Source organism: Petaurus breviceps, unplaced genomic scaffold, assembly GCF_028583685.1.
Source record: "Petaurus breviceps papuanus isolate PSGF00001 unplaced genomic scaffold, PetGlider_PUasm1.0 90925, whole genome shotgun sequence".
Lineage (NCBI taxonomy): Eukaryota > Metazoa > Chordata > Mammalia > Diprotodontia > Petauridae > Petaurus > Petaurus breviceps.
Window position 1 is genome coordinate 16,150,654 of NW_027187380.1, and position 22,742 is coordinate 16,173,395.

The 22,742-nt window shown below is 39.0% G+C and overlaps 1 protein-coding gene across 5 annotated transcripts in view; it reads left to right on the forward strand.

Annotated features, from left to right (window-relative positions):
- Positions 1–22,742, forward strand: part of SLC39A11 (solute carrier family 39 member 11) — a 564,681-nt gene that overhangs the window by 63,814 nt on the left and 478,125 nt on the right. For 4 of the 5 annotated variants that reach the window (XM_069076522.1, XM_069076524.1, XM_069076525.1 and 1 more), the window contains one exon: positions 7,867–8,025. The exons of the other annotated variant lie outside the window; for it this stretch is intronic. In XM_069076522.1, the coding sequence (XP_068932623.1) occupies positions 7,867–8,025 (159 nt within the window). The remainder of the gene's footprint in view (positions 1–7,866; positions 8,026–22,742) is intronic. 5 annotated transcript variants of the gene reach the window in all.

Consider the following 22,742-nt stretch of genomic DNA (forward strand, 5'->3'; position numbering starts at 1 on the left):
AGTGTTAAAAATTAGAATTGGGTGAGTAAAAGCTAATGAGACCTCAAGAAACAATAAAATGAAGTCCAAAGAATGAAAACATAGAAGAAAATGTGAAATATCTCATCAGAAAAACAACTGACCTGGAAAATAGATTGAGGAAAGATAATTTAAGAATTATTGAACTTCCTAAAAGCCATGATCAAAGAAAGAGCCTCAGTATCATATTTCAAGAAATCATCAGGAAAACTGCTCTGATATCTTTTAGATACAGAGGGTAAAATAGAAATTGAAAGAATTCACCAATCACTTCTTGAAAGAGATCCAAAATGAAAACTCCAGCCAAATTCTAGAGCTCTCAGGTTGGACAGAAAATACTTCAAGCAGACAAAAACAAACAGTTCCAATATGGTGGAACCACAGTCAGAATCAAATAAGATTTAGCTGCTTCCACCTTAAAGGAATGGATGGCTTAGAATATGATATTTCAGAAGGCAAAGGAGCTAGGATTATAACTAAGAATCACCTACCCAGCAAAACTGAGCATATTCCTTCAGGAGAGAAAAAATAAATATTTAATGAGATAGAGGACTTTAAAGCATTCCTGATGATAAGAACAGAGCAGAGTAGAAAATTTAACATTCAAACACAAGGCTTAAGAGAAGCATAAAAGGGTAAACATGAAAGTGTAATCATCAGAGACTCAGTAAAGCTAAACTGTTTATATTCCTATGTGGGAAGATGGTACATGTAACTCCTAATAACTTTATCATTATTAGAAGAGTTAAAAGGTATTTACATAGAGTGCATGAGTGTGAGTCAGTTATGTTGAAATGGCTTTTTAAAATGAAGGAGTGAGAAGGGATGCGTTGGAAGAAACAGGGAAGGAAGAAGTAGAATACAGAAAATTTTCCCACATAAAAGAGACGTTCAAGGAAGAGCTTTTAAAATGGAGGAGAAAATACTTCAACTTCACTCTCATCAGAATTAGTTTGAAGAGGGAAGACTATATATGTATACACATACACACATGCATGCACTCTCAGTGATATATAGGAATATAGCTTACCCAGTAGGGAAATAGTAGGGGAAGGAGATTAGAAAGGGGGAAGGGATGATAAAAGGGAGGACAGATTAAGGGATGTCGTGGTTAGAAGCAAAATAAACTTTTGATGAGGGATGAGAGAGAGAGAGAGAGAGAGAGAGAGAGAGAGAGAGAGAGAGAGAGGAGAAGGAGGAGGAGGAGGAGGAGGAAGAGGAGGAGGAGGAAGAGGAAGAAGAGAAGAAGAAAATATGATGGAGGGAAAGACACAGTGATCATAACTGTGAATGTGAATGGGATGAGTTCACCAAGTAGATAGCAGAATGGATTAGAAACTAGAATCCAACAATATGTTATTTATAGGAGACTTACTTGAAACAAAGTCTTACATAGAGTAAAAATAAAGAGTTCCAGCAGAATCTAATATGCTTCAGCTAAACTAAAGAAAGACAGGGACCACTCAGACAAAGCAAAAGCAAAAATAGACCTAATTAAAAGGGATAGTCAGGGAAACTATTTTGCTAAAAGTTACCGTAGACAAGGCAGAAATATAAACATTTTTTGATAGCAACTTTCTCTGAAAAAGACCTCATTTCTCAAATATATACTGAGTATAGAATTGAGTCAGATTTATAAAAATAAGAGCCATTTCCCAATTGAAAAAATGGTCAAGGGATATAAACAGGCAGTTTTCAAAAGAAGAAATTAAATCTCCCCATAGTTGTATTAAAAAAAATGCTTGAAATCATTATTGATGAGAGAAATGCAAATTAAACCAACTCTGAGGTTTAAATTAAACCTCACACCTATCAGAAATGACAAATGCTGGAGAGGATGAGGGAAAAATAGGTACACTAATGAAATGTTGATGATGTAGTGCAGTGGTCCAATCATTCTGGAGAACAATATGGAACTATGCCCAAAGGGCTATGAAAGTTCACTGGTCAGATTGGCTAACATGACAGAACAGGAAAATGATAAATGCTGGAGATGTGGGAAAATTGGAATACTACTGCATTGTTGGTGGAAATGATCCAACCATTCTGGGGAGCAATTTGGAACTATGCCCAATGGGGCTATAAAAATGTGCATATGCTTTGACCCAGCAATATCATTACTAGGTCTGTGTCCTGCTAAGATTAAAGAAAAAGGATGTGTGTGTGTGTATGTGTGTATGTGTGTGTGTGTGTAGAAAAACATTCATGGGAGCTCTTTTTGTGGTGGCAAAGAATTAGAAATTGAGGGGATGTTCATCACTAGTTGTGTCATATGTGATGGAATACTGTTGTGCTATATAAAAAATGATGAGGTAGATAATTTCAGCAAAAAAACATGCCAAGACATATATGAACTGATGCAGAATGAAGTGAGAAGAACCAGATCATTGTACACAGTAGCAGCAGTGTTGTAATGATGATCAGTTGTGAAAGACTTGGCTACTCTGATTAATACAGTGACATAAGACAATTCCAAAAGATTCATTATGAAAAAATGCTATCCCTTTCGAGAGAGAAAACTGATGAACTCTGAGTGCAAATTGAAATATAATTTTCTCACCTTTTAATTTTTCTTGCTTTTTCATGACTTCACATGTATAATTTTTAAATTTATTTATTTTTAGTTTTCAACATTCGCTTTCATAAGTTTTAAATTTTCTCCCCCTCTCTCCCCTCCACCCTGCCCAAGACAGCATGCAATCTGATATAGGCTCTACATATATATTCCTAATAAACATATTTTCATATTAGTCATGTTGCATAGAAGAATTAGAATGAATGGGAAGAACCATAAGAAAGAAAAACAAAACAAAACAAAAAAAGAGAATAGTCTGCTTCGCTCTGCATTTAGACCATAGTTCTTTCTCTGGATGTGGTTGGCATTTTCCATCATGAGTCATTTGGAATTGTTTTAGGTCCTTGTATTCACATGTATAATTGATTTCATATTGCTTACCTTGGGTGGGGAAGATGGTGGGAGGAAGGAAGAGTATATGGAACTCAAAATTTAAAAAGAAAGAAATGTTAAAAATAATTTTCTTTCTTTTAAAATTTTTTTTAGAGGGGGAAGTTAAAAATAATTTTCTTTCCTTTAAATTTTTTTTTGGAGGGGGAAGGCAAAGCAATTGGGATTAAGTGACTTGTCCAAGGTCACATAGCTAATAAGTGTCAAGTGTCTGATGTCAGATTTGAGCTCAGGTCTTCCTAACTCCAGGGTCAGTGTTCTATTCACTGCTTCAACCAGCTGCACCAAATAATTTTTTTCCCAGAGAGTTATTGGTACCATGAGCTTTGTCATGGAGACTGATATGTAACCACTTGTCTCTTAGGATCTAAACACACTTCTGAAGCTCTTGATGTTTCAGTATCCATTTTCATTCCTTCATTGATATGGCCCACATAGCACCTGATTGTTCTCCTCTCTTTCCTATCAAAGTTTGCTTTTCCTGTATCTTTCTCTCTCAAAATGTTGAGGAGAGATGGATATAAATCACGTTATAGTGATGGAGTAGACAACATTTAGCAACAGATAGTATGTGGCAGGTAAGGGAGGGGATAATTTTAATTTTTTTTATTACTGATTTGGGACTTTTTTCATATGGTTGTTGATAACCTTGCTGTTCTTCTTTCAAAAACTGCCTATTCATATCTCTTGACCATTTATCTATTGGAGAATAACTCTTGTTCTTATATTTTTGATTCCATTACTTATATATCTTAGCTATCAGGCTTTTATCAGAGAAATTTATTACAAATATTTTTTTCCAGTTAACTGGAAAAATTCCTTTCTAATTTTACCTACATTGATTTGTGTCCAATTTTCCCCAATTTTATTTAATTAAAATCATTCATTTTATATCCTCTTTATCTCTTCTTGGTCAAAAACTATCTTCTTATTTGTGGTTGAGAAAGGCATCTTCTTCCCTGCTTCTTTAATTTATTTATAGTGTAATCTTTTATATCATGTATCCAGTTATAATTTCTTATGGTATATGGTGTGAAATGTTGATCTAAACCTAATTCCTACTATACTGCTTTCCATTTTTCTAGTAGTTTCTGTTGAATGTGAGTCCTTACCCCAATAGATGGAGATTTTGGGTTTATTTAGAAATGCCTAAACTATGCTAATATGTTTATTTGCTTCTGTGGGTTGTTGATTTGTTCCACTGATCAGCATTTCTTTTTTTTAACCAATAATAAAGTTTTGATGATTACCACTTTGCTGTATAGTATGCAATATGGTGCTATATTTGCTACCTTTTTTTTTCATCATTTCCCTCAAGATTCTTGATTTTTTTGTTCTTCCATGTGAGTTTTGCAATTTTTTTTCTAGCTCTATAAAATAGCAATTGGTGGTTTCATTGCTATAGAAATTTAAAAAGTAAATTGATTTGGGTAATGTTAGTTTTTAATACATTGCCATGGCCCATTCATAAGTAGTTTAGTACTATCTCTCCACTTATTTAACTCTGTCTTTATTTTATTAAAGAATGTTTGTAGTTGTTGTTATGTAATTCCTGCATTTGAGTTGGTAAATATGCTTCCAAGTATTTTATTCATTTTTTAGTTATTTTGAATTTAATTTTTATTGCCATCTCTTTCTGCTGGGTTTACTTTGATATCTATATCTACATATACACATGCATATACATACATATATACACACATGCATGTGTATATGTGTGTATGTATGTGCGTGTACACACACATATATGTATGTGTGTATATTTATATATCTATATATGTGTACACACACATAACACAACCATACTACTTTATTTGTTGCCTTTTTTCTAGTTAGTTTTTAGTTTAATTTCTAGGGTTTATAATAACGTCTGCAAAAACAAATAATTTAATTTTGTCTTCCTGTGCTTATTTACTCAATTTCTTTTTCTTATCTAATTGCTATAGCTAGTATTTAGTATACTACATAAAATAACAACAATAAACATCCTTGCTTTCCTCCTGATATTATTAGAAAGAAAGATGTCTATTATTTCTTCAGGAACTATAAAGGGTTTTTTTTTTTGGTTTTAGATAACTACTGTTTATCATATTAAGGAAATATCCATTTATTCCTACACTTCTTAATGTTTTTAATTTAAATAGGTGTTATATTTTGTCAACAGATTTTTCAGCATTTATTGATTAAATTTTGTGATTTTTGCTCTTTTTATTATTGATATGGACTATTATGTTTATAATTTTCCTAACATTGAATTGGCCTTGTATTGATGGTATAAATCCAACCAGATCATAGGGTGTAATCTTTTTAATATGTTGTTATATCATCTTTGCTAAAACATTTTATTTAGTTTTTGCATTAATAATCATTAAGGATAGTGCTTTCTTTATCTGTTTTATCTTTTTCTGGTTCATATTTCAAGACCATATTTGTATCATCAAAGAATTTATAGGAGTCTTTCTTTTCCTTTTGCAAACAATTTAATGTAATATTAGAATTAATTGTACCACTTTCTTAAAATTTTTTTTTATTTTTACTTTTTGGAGGGCAATTGGGGTTAAGTGACTTGCCCAAGGTCACACAGCTAGTTTTTGTGTTAAGTGTCTGAGGCTGGATTTGAACTCAGGTCCTCCTGACTCCAGGCTCTATTCACTGCACCACCTAACTGCCCCTCCTACTTCTTTTATTTAAATTTTTGGTTTTGATAGTATATAATTTTCATGTATTTCAGTGTTTTTTTCCTTTCCATTGTTATGATCTATTGACTATTTCATAAGAACTTGCTAAGCTTTTCTGGCTTCTTTACGTTACTTACCTCCATCTTTTCTCTTTTAACTATAGAATTTTTCCGTACTTGAGTTGATTACTATATTACTCAAATAGTTCCTATTTATTTAGAATAAGTAAGCTTCCTATGCGAGAATGATATTGACTTTTCCTGATCTTTTTGTCTTCAGGTATTTGAAGGTTTATTATGTATAAAAGGAAAGTAGGTGTGTTCTGTGTTATCCTAAGGCCAGTTGTAGAAAGGTAAATTTCCACTTAATAAAAGAACTAATAGTTTTCCTTCTCTAGTTCATTTTGATATGGAAGGGTGAGGTACCTCAGAGGCCATCTAGACATTTTATCCATGAGGAAACTGAAATATATATAAGTCAAGTAATTTTGTCTAGTGTCATAATAAGAGTCAAAGATTGACCTTGAGATTTTGAACCTGGGTGAATGGAAGGAGACTATTGCTCAAAGAAGATAGCTTGCAAGAAAGGTAGGTTTGAGTCGTTTTAGATAGGTTAAGTTTGAGATGCTACATTAGCATTCATTTAGAGATATACAGCAGGATGTTAGTGATGGGGACTGGATGTTACAAGCTAAATTGTTTGGCTATGTAGATGTGAGCATCATGTGCATAGAGTTGATAACTGACTACACAGGATCTGATGAGATGACTAAGAGAGGGTATATAAAGATGGGGACCCAGAACAGAGCTTTGGGGGACACCCATACCTCATGCTGCAAAGGAAACTGAGAAGCAATGGTGAGACAAGTAGAAAAACCAAGAAATAAAGAAGACTGTTCCAGAAACCAAGGGAGGTCAAGGTGTTGAGGTAGGCAGTAGAGTCATAGCCGTAGAAGGGTCAAGTAGAATGAGAACTGAGAAATAGCCACCAGAGTACCAATGGTAACCTTGAAGAGACCAGAAAAAATGTAGTGATTGGGCTGGAGGGGATCGGCAGGGGGTTTAGAAGTGAGTAGAAATTAGGGGTAAGAAGTATGGACAATCCTTACTAGGAACTGAGATGTAGGATGGTAACTTGAGGGTATAGCAAAGTCAAATAACTACCTTGTGAGTTAGTGAGCTTCTTGTCGCAAAAAGTATTCAAGTAGGGGTTCAGTGACTATATGTCAGAGCCATTAGAGATGACTTTGTGGACACATCCAACTCTAGACTTTATAGTTCTATGATCAAGTGTCCTTAGAAGCTTTGAGAAGTTTAGAATATTCTCAGTGGTTCATTTTTATCCTTGATTTGTATACCCTGATTTATTACTTAATCTGATATATTGCCAGATGTAATGCCATTTTGGAAAATAAACAGTTGTGCTCAGTTTCAAGCTCAGAAGATGCAAATTGGCACCGGGGAGCAAACTGCTCAAGAGTTGTGCCCTTGGGTTGACTTAGATTGCCCTATTCTGGATGCTTTCCAGCTTACCATTGATCTCCCTAAAATGTGATGCCCAGAACTGAATGCAGCACTCCAGTTCATGATCTGTCTAGGACAGAATACAGTGGGACTGTCACTTAGAAAAAGAGTCAGTCAACATGTTCAATTGTGTACCCATGATGCCCAGAGCCCTATGTGTTAGGGACTGGGCAAGGTAGGTGAGGTGGTGGTGGTAGTGGTGGTGGTGGGGGCGATGTGAAAGCAATAGAAACAATGATTCCTAACCTTGAGGACCTTAGAATTTGGCGGGAGAAAGTGGGCATATGAACACCCACTTGACAAGACCTTTAAATAAGCACAAAATTGTACAGTGCATACCACTGACAGTGCTTAGAGGAAGCAAAGGGATGCTGTGGCTCTGACTGAACTCAAGTTGAATGGTTGCTGCCCAAATTTCAAACTCATTCTACCTGATATTTACCCATTTCCTTACCACACCCTTTATAAAAGGATGCATCCTATTGTCCAACAGTGTTACCTTTGAGAAGCTCTGAGGCTAGCCCTTTGGTACTGGGGGCACCAAATGCCTGGAGGTAAATGATTGGTCAGTATGAAGCAGTATTATGGGAATTGTCATCCTTACCTTGGGCTCACGCTGATGATCCAGCATGGAAACCATCTTGTGACTGTCTGAATGATTCTGGTGGGTTCCTCTCTTCAGGTCATGCTAGCTGCTTCCTATTGGTCTCTTCTGGCCCCTGCAATTGAGATGTCAGAATCCTCAGGAAATTTTGGTGCCTTTGCTTTCTTCCCTGTGGCAGTTGGCTTCACCCTTGGAGCATCTTTTGTCTACCTGGCTGATCTTCTGATGCCTTACTTGGTGAGTACTATTGATGCAATGTTGCAGAGTCCAGTGAAGATGGTTGTTCCTTGCTTTGTGCAAGACTTTTATTCCCACAAAAATATGTGGCTAAATCTCAGTCTGTCTGTCAAATAGGTAATGATCTGTAAACAAATTTGGAATTCTCTGAGGGTGCTTTTATTTAAAGAAATCTTTCTGAGAATCCTTCTTTAAAGTGAAGAATCTTTTTGTGATGTGAATAATATCCTCCTCCTTCTCTTCATCCCCATTTATCTAACTAGAGTGTTCAGATTTTTGTATGGCAGATTTATTATAAAAAAGAGGCACAACTGAACTATTGCTGTGTGGGTGGCATGTGTATGTTTGAGTATGAATAACAGAGAAGTAGAAGATATAGTCTGTCTTCAAAGAGCTAACAGAATAGTCAGGGAGATGTAATGCATACTGGGAAAATGCCTTAGGAGCACTGATAGCAACCTCTCATCAAGTTTAAATGAATATGTTACAAACCAAGCCTTTGGGTGCTAAGGGGATGCAGAGTAGATGAGGCCATAGGGTCAGGGGGAGTCAGAAATATCAGCCTCTTCGCTTGTGTGGGACTGACAGCTGGATTACAAAGAGCCTCATAGGAGTGTCAGTGCTTACAGGCCGCAAGAAGGTCATAGGTTTGGAGCTTGAAAGGGGTCTTAGACATCATCAGATCTTCACTTTACAGATGAAGAAACTGGGTCCAAAGAGGTTAAAGTGGCTTGTCCAAAGTCACATAGGTAGTGAGTGGCAGAGCTGGGATTCGAACTCAGGTCTTCTGGCTGCATAGTCAGTGTTCTTTCTGCTAATGTATAAGTCTATGGTTTGGTTGTGGTTGTTCTGTAAAGACAGCTGAGCTTGGACCTTGAGGTAAATGAGAACAAATGCTCCATCACACCTGTAACCTAGAAGCTTGGTGAAGGTTACCATGGGCCCTCTTCCTTGTGCACAGGTAGGTGAGTTCAAGGTCAGAGACTTGCAAGCAAAAGCAGCTTGTCAGAAGCAGGCCTGTGGGAAGAGGCCATGAGGCATGCTCTGTGGATTGGGAGGAAAAAAAGACCCAAAACCACCATTCCTAAAAACTAGCAGAAGAAAATCTCCTTGGGTAAGTGTTGGTCAGAGACTCAGAGCATGATCAGACTACTTCAGATAGTGTATCCTTTAACCTTTCAGAGCCTTAGCTGCTTCATTTGTAAAATGATGAAGAGAGTAGACTCAATCTCTACAGTTCCTTTTGGACTTAGGAACTCTGATTAATACAGTGACCCACCAAAGTTCCATCTCATGATGAAAAACACTATCCACCTCCAGAGAAAGAGCTGATGGATTCAGAGTGCAGATGAAACATATCTTTTTCCTTTCCTTTTCTTGCTTTTCTCTTCCTCCTCCACCCCCCCCCCCCAATCATGGATAATGTGGAAATTTGCTTTGCATAACTTTCTATTTGTAATAGATTTTGTATTTCTTGCTTTCTCAATGGAAGGGGGAGCAGGTGGAGGAGGGAGAAAATTTGGAACTGGAAATAAAATAAATTGAATTTTAAAAAATAAAGTATCTTTCAACTCTAAATCTATGACCTAAGGTCCCAAATCTGTAATAGGATCTACGGTCCCTTCCATTTCTAAATCTATATGATCTTTAGTAAGGCTATAAATGCAAATGTACAAGTCCTACATGTGGGACTATTTTTCAGCCAGAATATGAGCTGGAGGAGACATAACTACCAAACTGCTGCACATGGGTTTTTGTTTTTGTTTTTGTTTTTTTTACTAAATAAGGGGTCCCGTGAGCTACACTTTTCATGTTGTCCTCAGTGTAATGAAGCTTTGATCCCAGTGACCAGTGAGGCAGCCTGAGCTTTCAGCTTTTTTCTTGGGGAATTACAAGGACTAAAGAAGAAGCCGTGGTCTGAGTCCCTGGCAGTCCTCCCTGCTGGGCTTGAGGCCAGGGAGAATTAGTCAGTGCTTGGTGAAGTTCTACACATCCAGGACAGAGGGGAGGAGAGGAGAGGACACTGTGTGGGTAGTTTAATTTACTCATTTAATTTTAAATGAAAGATTATCTGTGATCAGTTTTTTTTATGACCATAACCATTGTGACAGTGTGTTGCTCCATCTTGCTGTGATCTCATAATCAGGCTGTCAAGTCATCTGTACAGTAATTGTCCTGGGAGGCTCTGGACATGAGGTGCCATCCCTTGGGCCTACTAACAGTACCACCCAGGCTTATGTGTAAGCTTGTCATTGGGCCGGACTCTGTGGCCCTTTTTAGTAGGATGGTTTTTTTAGCCTTGGCACTGAGGATCAGCCGAGTTTCCCCACAGCCCTTGGCATGTCTTATTCTGCTCTCTCCCTCCCTCTGCCCCCATCTCCCTGGTTTCAATCAGTGTGAAAAGACAGTGTCTTGCAGCCTTGTGCTTTACAATGATTACAGGTCATCATTCATTGGTACTACGGGACCCTGTCTATATTTGATCAGCTGCATGAAGTTAATTTTCACTGGGCCGTGTAAATAGTTACTGCCTGATTTTTGCCCCTTTTGTACCTTTTCTTTCTCTTCCATCCATTTCCTTTTTTCCTTTCTCTCACTTCTTCCTTTTATTTTCCCTTTCTTTCATATTTGTACATTCCTATACCTCTCTGTTGGATGTGGTCCTGTTCCTGGGGAGGCTGAGGAAGGTAGATGAGCTTGGGATTTGTGATCTGCAGTGGGCTATGCAGATTGGGTGTTTGTGCTGAGTATATGGTGAGCTTCCAGGAACAGGGAGCCACCACTTAACTTATTCAGAGCAGGAGTGACCTGACTAAGATTGGAAATAGGGCAGGTCAGAGCTCCTTGGTCACATAAAGTAGAACAAGGCCTGTGAGGAGCTCTTGTACCCAGCTGGGTAAGATCAGGATGTTGTTGTTGAGTTGTTTTCGGTCATGTCCAACTCTTTGTGACTTAATCCAGGGTTTTCTTGGCAAAGGTATTGAACTGGTTTGCCATCTCCTTCTCCAGTTCATTTTACAGAGGAGAAAACTGAGGCAAAAAGTGAAATGACTTGCCCAGGTCACACAGCTAGTAAGTATCCAAGGTTGGATTTGAACTCAGGAAGATGAATCTTTTTGACTCCAGGCCTGGCACTCTATTCACTTGTGCCACCTCACTGCCCAAGGTGGTGGAAGGCTTCCTTGATTTCTCCTGACATTCACAGGGTGTCAGTGAAGCTGCTTGACTCTGCCACCATCTGCCCACCATCCCTTGCCTTCAGATACATAAATATATAGGGTATCCCCAAAGTTTTAGTGAAGTTTTGAGCTTTTTTGGCTTCAAATGTGTTAGTGCTACTAACTCACCAAAAACCAGTATTTGAAATGTTAACTATTTAAAATTTGACAATATTGATATGTCTTATGAAAATTCAACAGAAATGTGATCTTGTATGATACATTACTCTGAGTCAATTTTTGAGCTATTTTGTAATAACTTTATTGTTGCTGTTCACTGAAAGAGTATTTGTAATTCTGGCCTTAAGAACATCCAGAGAACAAGGTTTTGATGCATACATGACAATTTTGATGTGACTGCACAGGTTAAAAACCAAATGGACATAGAGTAGGTAATCTCAATGGCCAATCAAGAGGACCTCCTCCACAGGGCCACTGTTCTGAGAAAGTCCCATACAGCAGTTACCACATGTATGATGCATAATAACAGAGTGCTCCATCTTGTTAAAATAAAAAATTTGTTATTCAATGTTCATAAAACTCACTAAGTATAAAAGAATTTTAGATGATTAAACTGACAATTTTAGGATTAAGCTTGCAGGATTTATACTTCTGACATTAAAACTTCACTAAGACTTTTGGGACATCTGTGTTTTATAAAAATAAAAACAAGGTAAATTTTTTTTAGGAGACTAGAAGCTAGAGAAATCAGAAAAAAAAAGTCTTATATAAGAAGTGAAGTCTGAGCTGAGCTTCAGAGGAAACTGGGGATTGTAAGAGGCAGAAGGTAAGAGGGAGTGTGTTCCAGGAATGGAACTGTGAAAAGGCAGCAGAAAGAGAGATAGAATGTCCTGTGTAAGGACCAGAAATATGGCTCGTTTGGCCAGACTATAAAGGTGAGTAAAGTATAATAAGCCTGGAAGTGTAGGCTTGAAACAGGCTGTAAAGGATTTTAAATGACAACAGTGGTGTTTGCATTTGATCATCATGGTAATAGGGAGCCACTGGGATTTATGGAGTAGGGGAGCGACACAGCTTGACCTGTGCATTAGGACTTTGGAAGCTGTGCAGAGGAACAGATTTGAGAAGAAAGAGACCTGAAGCAGGGAGACTAAACAGGAGGCTGTTGAAGTAGTCTAGGCATAGGGTGCTGAGGGCCTGAAGCAGGGTATGGCTCTGTGAGCAAAGGGGGTGGGGGTCATTTGAGACCCTTTGAGAAGACAAGGCATGACATCATCTTTCATCACCTCCCTCATGCACCACCTAGTGGTGACTTACACTACTGTTGCTCTAGTCAAGACACAAAGGGTTGAAATACTGAACAGACACAGAAAGAAATGGTTAAGAGGCAAATATGTTATTTCAGCTTCAATTCCTTTCATATTGCCTTTTGAATTTATTTTTTCTCTTTAGGCTCGAAAGCAGAATACTTCCTCATATAAAATGCCTTCCCCTTAACTGCCTGTCAGGGTGAAGCCATTGTATCTTTGTTGATTTCAGATGCATCTAGTCCTTCTATTAGCTGGCTATTTATTTTAAAATTTAAAATTTGGGAACCGAATGGAGAAGGGCTGTGCTGTGATTGTTAATGAGAAGTGGACTGGTAGGCAGTTCAGAGGGACGTTACCAAATAACAGCTAAATGTGGGGAATGGTACGGCACTAGAAAAATTTGAGCCTTCAGAAAGATGACCTCACTCTTTCAGGGAGGGATCTTTGCTGTGCTGACTGACCTTCCCTTGTCTCAGAGGTAAGGCAATGGGACAGCGACATATTCTAAGAGCTCAGTAACTTAGACTTGAAAGGGACCTTAGAGTTTGAATCCAATGCCATCATTTTGTCAACCAGGAAACTGAGGCCCAAGGAGGCAAAGTGACCTTCCCAAGGTCATGCATCTCACAGGAGGCAGGAGATGCTGCTTTGGGTCAGACCAATGATTCATCCTGTCCATTTTTTGGTCTCTGACTTTGGCACTAAGCGATGTCTTACAGATATCTAGCAATTTTTTTTTCGTGGATGATGATGAGTGTGCCATCTTTGTAACTTTGTTCCTATAGGAGCAAATTCAGTCCTGATGAATATCTGGCCACTGGACCCCAGATGGCTCTGGAGGAGAAAGTGATTCTGGTGACCTTGCACAGCCTTCCCTCACTCAAATCAAAGTCAACTGCAAGTCTTGTCATCATTTCCCTGATGTCATGGTCCTCTTCAAGAATGAAGAACAAACACAACAACAACAGCAATTCCAGGCCTTCATCCTGGAAGAAGTCATTCAAAGGCCATTCCTTTAGGTTTCAGCAGGCCCCAATTCAGCTAGAAATGCCCCCTGGATGCCCTTGTGATGACCTGTTATTATTTGTTAACCAACCCTCCCCACGTCCAGACAGATTCCTCACTTTTTTATACCTTTCTGGGCTTTTTCACAGTACACAGCCAGACAGAGGCATTCTGTGAGAGAAACAAAATGGAAGGGAAATGGGAAAGTCTTGGAGTCATAGGTACTGGTATAGTGGATAGAGTACTTACTGCACCTCGAATCAGGAAGACCAGAGTTCAGATCCAGCCTCAAACAACTTGCATGACTCTGGGCAAGTAACTTAACTTTTGGCAGCCTCAATTATCTCCTCTTTAAATGGGATAATAATAGTCCCTACCTCTCCAGATTGTAATGAGGATAAAATGAGATAATATTTGTAAAGGGCTTTTCCAATCTTAAAGAGCTTTATATATGCTAGCTATTAGCTATTTTTATTGCTGTGGAAAAAAAGCATTTCTCTTTAGTTAGTAATCTCTAAAATAATGGAGGCCTCCTTCAAGATGGAATCAGTCTGGCTCATCTTGTTGCTGCCAGTAAGAAGAATGAAGGACAGCCAGACAGTCTCTTATTGACACAATCCCATAACAGCCTCTGAGGTTTCTTCATCTTAGAGAGGGAGTTGACTGCTGGGTGATGAATGTCAGTCAGCATTCATGCAATTGTAAAATGTTGAAAGGGACCATTCTTTGAAAAGGTTGAAAACAGGCTTTAAAATTTCCTGATTAGGTCATTTGCTTAAATGTCTACAAACTCACTTCTCCATTTAATTTGATATTTACAGTAGTTAGGGGTAAAAAACTTAACTATAGAGCCACCTCACTCATTAGATATGGTTGTTGGCCCATTACTCCCAGTGTGTGTGTGTGTTGTTAGACAGCAGTACTCCCTATTCAGCTCTTGAAAATTTGTAGGTTCAGGGGAAATTTCTTTCATAATGGTCATATAACATTAATGAACACCTCAGTGTCTAATGATAGTGAGCCTGTCTGCTAGAATGGAAAGCAGTTCTTGTTGCTGAGTCCCTGCTGGGAGAATGTTACGGGTGTCTTTTGTTGTTGTTTGTCCTTCGTTCTCAAAGAGGACTGTGACATCAGGAAGGTGATGCCATGACTTGCAAGTGAATTGGATTTAAGTGAGGGACGGCTGTGCAAAGTCACCAGCCTCACTCTTTCCTCCAGAGCCATCTGGTCTCAGTGGCAAGATAATGATCAGGATGACTAGAGATGGTCCCAAGATGCAGTGGAAGACCTTGGCTTTTTTAAGTCAAGGTTTTTCCCAGCTGTCAGTTTGAATGAGGCAATACCTATTCAATGATTAAGGGTAGGTAATAAATAAGGCAAAGAACGGCTTCTTTTATCTCCTCAAAAAAAAAAAATCAACCAAGGAGGGGAAGACCCTTAGGGTTTCTGATCCAAACTGAGACAGTTGGTTTCTACATTCACTCTGAGCCATCAGGACCCAAACCTGGTGGGCTTGGGCTGGGACCTGTTGTTGGCCAATCCACAGAGAGTCAGAGTGATTTGACTTTGTCATGATCCTTAAGGAAGAAATGTAAATGAAAAAGAGAGGAGGGGAGAGCAGGGGAGGGGAGGGGACAAAAGAAGAGTGGGAAGAGGGAAGGGAGGAAGGAAGGAAGGAAGGAAGGAAGGAAGGAAGGAAGGAAGGAAGGAAGGAAGGAAGGAAGGAAGAAAGAAAGGAAGGAAGGAAGGAAGGAAGGAAGGAAGAAAGGAAGGAAGGAAGGAGCGAGCAAGCTTCATTGCCCAGTTGGGAGAGACAGGTGGTTTTTAATGTCCAAAGGATTCATAGCTGAACCAGAATTCTGAACCTCCTGACATGTAGGATTCCTTTTTGCTGGCAGTCCTTTTACACATTGGTGTTACCAGCACTTTACAGAGAAGATGTTTGGAGAAGATCAGCATCTATATATATCCAGCTTATTAAAAAAATCATTGTCCAAGGGATAATTAGCAGGCCTTGGTTACAGTTGGTCCTTTGTAGTCTGATTCATGAGCCTTAAAGACCTCCCTTGACCTTTGGAAAGGTACTTTTCCATTTAGTTTTACTGATATTTAGCAGGGTTAAAATGCCTTTTAAGTGTACCCAGTGGGTTGGAAGATCCTTAATTTTGTGCAGGCTGATTCTAGGAGAAAACTGTGAGTAGGGTTGGATAGATGTCCTATAGAGCATAATTAGTTGATATGACATAGATCTTGTATTCCCTTCTCCCTCTATGCTTGTTCTTCTTTCTGGTGTTTATCTCAAACACAGCTTTATACATATTCCCTCCACCCCTACCCGCTTTATGTGTTTTCCCCTTGCTGATCCTTTATGGTTTGAGAGAAAGATGCTTAAAATTTGTGGCTAGCTGCACAAAGTCCTTGTTCACAAACCTGCCTCTGCTGTCACTGTGTAGTCACTGAGGTTTTTCTTAGCAAGGTTGGCTCTGTCTAAAAGTGGTGTAGTTTCTTCCTCAGACTGGTGAGCCCTAGTCAGGTGAGGGACACTTTCTATGCTCTCAGTGGTCTGTGTTGCAGCAAAGATGAAGACTTTAATGGCAGACTGTCAGCATGGGGATTTATAATGTACCTTTATATTGCCTTCCTTTAACTCTGCTATCTGTAAAATGAAGATAGTGATGGTGATGGTGATGATGACTCTAAAATTTATTTCATAGGATTTGCCTCTCTTGCATGGTGATGTTATTTGTTCTCATGGGTATCCATGTGGATAATTCCCACATCTTTTTATTCAGTCCTGATCCCTCCTCTGAGCTCCAGGTTTGCATTGCCAACTGCCTTTTGGACATCTTGACCTGGGTGTTTTGTAGTCATCTCAGCCTCAAGGCCTAATTGTCCCTTGCCTCCCACTAAACATACTAGTGAATGATTTAGTCTCAAATGTTACAACATGAGTTAAATGCTTTGTACACTTTAAAATGACACGGGAATATGTTATTGTTGACTTACTATTTTTTTATTCTTCTCATCATTTTTGATAGTTTAAATAGAAATGTTTCTAGGAAGAATCGTCTTCCTCTCATTATATTAAATGTTCTGTGCACTCTTGAAGAGGTAGGTACAATAAGGACTTTTTTTTTTCAATTTATTTATTTTTAGTTTCCAACATTGATTTCCATAAGATTTTGAGTTACAAATTTTTCTCCCCATCTCTCACCTACCCTCTGCCCCAGAATATTGAGCCTATTGGGTACCCCTTCCCCCAATCTGTTCTCTCTTATATCCTCCCCCATCCCCTCCCCAACTTTCTAGTAGGGCAAGATGGATTTCTGCACCCCAGTGCCTGTATATCTTATTTCCCAGTTGCATGTAACATGCATTAACTTTTGTTTTTTGAAACTTTGAGTTCCAGAGTCTTTCCCTTCTTCCTTCCTCACCCACCCCCACTGGGAAGACAAGCATTTCAACATAGGTTGTACATGTGTCAGTTACGCAAAACATTTCCATAGTAGTTATATTGTGAAAGACTAACTATATTTTCCTCCATCTTATCCTTCCCCCCACTTATTCTATTTTCTACTTTGACCCTGTACCTTTTCAAAAGTGTTTGCTTCTAACTATCCTCTCCCCCATTCTGCCCTCCCTTCTATCACCCCCCCCTCTTATTCCCTTCCCCCCTGCTTTCCTGTGGGGTAAGATACCCAGTTGAATGTGTATGTTATTCCCTCCTTAAGCCAAATTCAGTGAGAGTAAGGTTGACCCATTCCATTTCACCTTCCTGCTCTTCCCCTCCATTGTAACAGTATTCTCTTGACTCTTTTATGTGAGATAATTTGCCCTAATCTATCTCTCCCTTTCTCCTTCTCCCAATATATTCCTTTCGCACCTCTTAATTTTATTTTTAAGATATAATCCCCACATATTCTACCCATCCTGTGCCCTCTGTCTATACATACATATACACACACATATATATTTATACACACATACACCCTACTATACATACATATAAGTGTATGTATACATATATACATATATATTCCCTTCAACTATCCTCATATTGAAAAAAGTCTTAAGAGTTATAATTATCATTTTTCCATGTAGGAATGTAAATAGTTCAACTTTAATAAGTTCCTTATGATTTCTTTTTGCTATTTACCTTTCGCATGCTTCTCTTGCTTCTTGTAATTGAAAGTCAGATTTTCTTTTCAACTCTGGTTTTTTTCATCAAGAATGCCTGAAAGTCCTCTATTTCTTTGAATGACCATATTCTCCCCTGAAGCATTATACTCAAGTTTTTCTGGGCAGGTGATTCTTGGTTTTAATCCTAGCTCCTTTGACCTCCAGAATATCATATTCCAAGCCCTTCAATCCCTTAATGTAGAGAAGCTGCTAGATCTTGTGTTATCCTGGTTGTATTTCCACAATAATAAAATTGTTCCTTCCTGGCTGCTTGTAATATTTTTTCCTTCACCTGGGAACTCTAGAATTTGGCTATGATATTCCTAGGAGTTTTCTTTTGGGGATCTTTTTTTTTTTTTAAAGCAATTGGGGTTAAGTAACTTGTTCAAGGTTACACAGCCAGTTATTTCTGGGTGTGTTGCTAAGTATGTGAGCCTGGATTTGATCCCAGGTCATCACGACTCTGGGGCCAGTGCTCTTACTCACTGCGCCACCTGGCTGCCCCTAAGAAATTGGGGTTAAGTAACTTGCTCAATGTTGCTAAGTATCTGAGCCCGGATTTGATCCCAGGTCATCCTGACTCTGGGGCCAGAGCTGTTACTCGCTTTGCTACCTGGCTGCGCCTGGAGATATTTTTCAAGAGGTGCTCAGTGAATTATTTCAATTTCTATTTTGCCCTCTGGTTCTATAATATCAGGGAAGTTTTCCTGGAGAATTTCTTGAAGGATGATTTCTAGGTTATTTTTTTGATCATGGCTTTCAGGTAGCCCATTTTATCTCTCTGGATCTATTTTCCAGGTCAGTAGTTTTTCCAACAAGATATTTCACATTGCCTTCTATTTTTTCATTTGTTTGGATCTGTTTAATAGTATCTTTATTTCTCATAAAGTCACTAGCTTCCATTTGCTCCAATCTAATTCTGAAGGAGTGATTTTCTTCAGTGAGCTTTTGAGATTCTTTTTCCATCTGACAAATTTGACTTTTTAAGGCATTCTTCTCCTCACTGGCTTTTTGGACCTCTTTTGCCATTTAAGTTAGTCTACTTTTTAAGGTGTTATTTTTTTCAAAATTTTTTGGGGTCTCCTTTATTAGGCTGTTGACTCACTTTTCATGATTTTCTTGCATCATTCTCATTTCTCTTCCCTGTTTTTCCTCCACTTTTCTTACTTGATTTTCAAAATCCTTCTGGAGTTCCTCCATAGCCTGTAATCAATTCATATTTTTCTTGGAAGCTTTTGATGCAGGAGTTCTGACTTCATTGTCCTCTGCCAGTTCCATGCTTTGATCCTTTTTGTCCCCAAAAAAGGATTGTATGGTTTGATTGCGCTTCCTCGTTTTTCATATTACTTGACTTTTGAGCTCTTTATACATGGTAGAACTCTGCTTACAGAAAGGAGAGAGGTTTGTCTCAAATTGCTGGGGTGTTTGCAGCTGCTGATGCTATTAGTTGGGCTCCCTCTCTACAGCCCTCACAAGCTCTGGCTCAATGGACACACCCCAGGACCACCACCCAAGACCGTGATTGAGATCCCGGTGGGTCAAAGCAGGAGCGATTATCCTCTGGTCACTTGGTCCCCCTATGATCTGCAGGCCAGGAGCTCTGAAAGCAAAGCAGCCACACGGCACCACCCGTCTCCCACCACTTCTCGCCCCAGGGGGAGGGGCCTGACTATACTGTTCCTTCACCCTTACAACAGAGTTCCTTACTGGCCTTTTATTTTCTCTTTGGTGTTTATGGTTTGAGGAGTCTGGAAACCTCCACAGCTGCTGGTGATTCATTCTCCTGAAGTCTGCTCTGGATGGTCTGGGCACTGGTTGGGGCCACCCTAGGCTGGAACCATGACTCACTGGGGACTGCACTGCGATAGACCTTTTCTCTCAGCTTTCCAGGCTGCCTTCAGCAGGAGATTTGTTTCTCTCTGTCTCTTTGTGGGTTCTGTAGCTTTAAAATTTTTTTAGAGTAATTTTTTTACAGGTATTGAAGATGGTTGAAGCTGGAGACCATGCCAAGTTTGTGCTTTTACTCCTCCATCTTGGCACCATTCCCCCAATAAGGGCTTTTTGTAATTGAGTTGTGATGTAAGCTTATCTTCTGAAGGCTCATTGAAAAGCATCTTTGGGGAAGAGCTCCAGGGGTGTCTAGGATGAGAAGGCTCCTATGTACCTCATTTCATTACTGCAAGATTTCGATTTCATTGGTTAAGTATCTATATTTTTAAAAGCTTTTCATTCCACATAGCTTGAAGTTTATGAGAATTTAGTGTGGTGTTGTCCATTAAAAACGTTTTTCTTAAACTTTTATGGATCAATATTGTTTCTGGGTGTGTGGAATGACTTGCAGTGAAGTTTCCCCATTCTGAATATCATATATCCATTCTTATTACTTCCTTGTATTTTTTGTAACTAAGTTCAGTATTTTTTCCCCATATATATGTAAGTCATTGTATATTTCAAGGAAATGTAAGAGCTATTAAATATTAATACAACTGATTGGATTAACTATTGAGACCAAATTAGAGGTGTTTCTAGTTTGGGGAGTTTGGGGAATGGAATGGTAGTGTGAGAGGTAACAAAGGGTTAAATTTCTACAGAACTGCAAGAATTGCTGAACAAGACTACTGATAAAAAGTAACAGTACCTTGGGGGAGTTGAGGCAGTAGCCTTGGGAGGCAGTTGAGTTCCCAGTTTCCAGAGAACTCCTATATAATACTAAAATGAAACAATGTAGAAAGGAAGGAGCTGGCAGCAGCAGGTGAATTTGACCAATCAGGAAACAGACAGTGGCCTTGGGGCACCCAGGCTGAAATAAGGATGTATCTAAGGGGGTTCAGTATTCTGAGGTTGTTACTGCACTTCTGTAGTGGACCTCATGTATTATGTATGTTATCTAACAAGATTAGAGCCTCATTAGTAATAATTAGGTTAATGTTTGGGAGGGTTGTGTAACCCTTATTTAACCCAGCTTTAGCTTCTGTACCTTGGCCTCCTCTCTTTCGATGTTGTCCCAGAGACTGGACTGCCCTCTTGTGAGATTCTAATAAAACTTTTTTTTTTTGCCTTTGGGAGGACAGTTGGGGTTAAGTAACTTGCCCAAGGTTACACGGCTAGTTTTTTGTGTGGGTGTTCATTGTCTGAGGCCAGAACTGAACTCAGGTCCTCCTGACTCTGGGGCCAGCGCTTTACTCACTGTGCCACCCAGCTGCCCCCCAAATTTTTTTGTTAAGCAGTTGGGGTTAAGTAACTTACTCAAGGTTACATGGCCAGTTATTTCTGGGTGTGGTGCTGAGTATCTGAGCTCAGATTCGATCCCAGGTCATCCCGACTCTGGGGCTGGTGCTCTTACTCACTGCGCCACCTGGCCGCCCCTCTAATAAAACTTTCAACCTTCACTTTGAGAGGTCTCCGAATAGTCAATTTGGGTTAGGCTCTCCATATCCCACACATGGCTGATTATGGGCAACAGTTAAGCTTGCTGTAGTATCTGGTTCTAGGACTTTATTTGTTGAATTTTCAAGTATATTTAAGACCTGTATTTGCTGTACTGGGATTTGCTATCCCTTTGCGTTTTGCCTATTCCTGCCATTTTGGTATCTGACCTGTCACTGTCACTCCTCACCTCTTGCTTTGGATACAGTAGTCAAACTGCAAACATTTATAATAATAATAACTACTATTATTATTATACCTAGCATTTACATAGTACATACTATGTACCAGACCCTTTACCAGAGCTTTATAATTATTGTCTCATTTGATCTTCACAATGATCCTGGGAGATAGGGGCTATTTTCATCCCTATTTTACAGGGGAGGAAATCAAGGCAGACAGAGGTTAAGTGATTTGCTCAAGGTCATACACTTAGAAAGTTTCTAAGGCTGGATTTGAATTCAAGTCTTCCTGACTCCAGGCCCCGCATTCTCTAGAGTTACAAAACAAGGTAAAAGAGTCCCTCCTTTTAAGGGTTTTTAAGGGTCTAATGGGAGAGACATCATGAAAACAGCTATATATAAATGGGATAAATTGGAGATAATTCACAGAGGGAAGGTACTAGCATTTAGAGAGATTAGGAAAGGATCTTGTTGAAGGTGGGGTTCAGGGAATCCAGGAGGGAGAGATGAGGATAGAGAGCCTTTTAGCCAGAGCAAATGCCAGTGTGGGGTGGTAGAGCATTGTGTGTGAGAAACAATAAGGAGAAGAGCAGTGTTACTGAGTGGCAGAGTGTGGTGAAGTGAGTAGAGTATAAGAAAACTGTAAATGAAGGAGGAGACCAAGTTATGAAGGGCTTTGAATACCAGAGGATTTGATTCTGTAGGTCATGGGAAGCTACTGGAGTTTATTTGTGTGTGTGGGAGGGGATGACATGAAGATCTCTTTGATGGCCCAGTGAATGATGTACTCCAGTGGAGAGAAAATTGGGGCAAGGAGATCATTGTAAGCAGGCGATTGCAGTAGTTGAGACATGAGGTGATGAGGGCTTGCACCAGGGTGGTGCTGTGCTAGTTCAAATCAATACAAATAAGTCAGTGTAAACAGCATTTATTAATCACTTACTGTGTTCTAGGCTGGAGAGAAGAAGAAAAGGAACTACACTATCCCTGCCCTCAAGCCCCTTTTCAAAATACTTGGATACTCTTTTGCCATTTGTTTTGTTATTTTTAATTTAATTAATTTGTTCAGTAAACATTTATTAAGTACCTTCTTTGTGCCGTGTAATGGCAAGCAAAGAAGTACCTAGTGCCTTGTTTCAGCTATTTAATTATTTAGCACCTTGTTTCAGTTCAGGTTTCTTTTGAGCCTTACCTATGATGAAGTCTTTGTTAAGAAAGAGAATAGTGGCCAGAACAGGGAGGAGCTAATGACCAACTATCAGGAGAAGCCCAAGCTGTTAAAGAGCAGAACTGAGAAGGGAACTCTTGTGGTGGTAGAGTTGAGAAGGAGAAAATCTGTGGTTTCTTTCTTTTTTTCTTTCTCTCTTTCTTTCTTTCTTTCTTTCTTTCTTTCTTTCTTTCTTTCTTTCTTTCTTTCTTTCTTTCTTTCTTTCTTT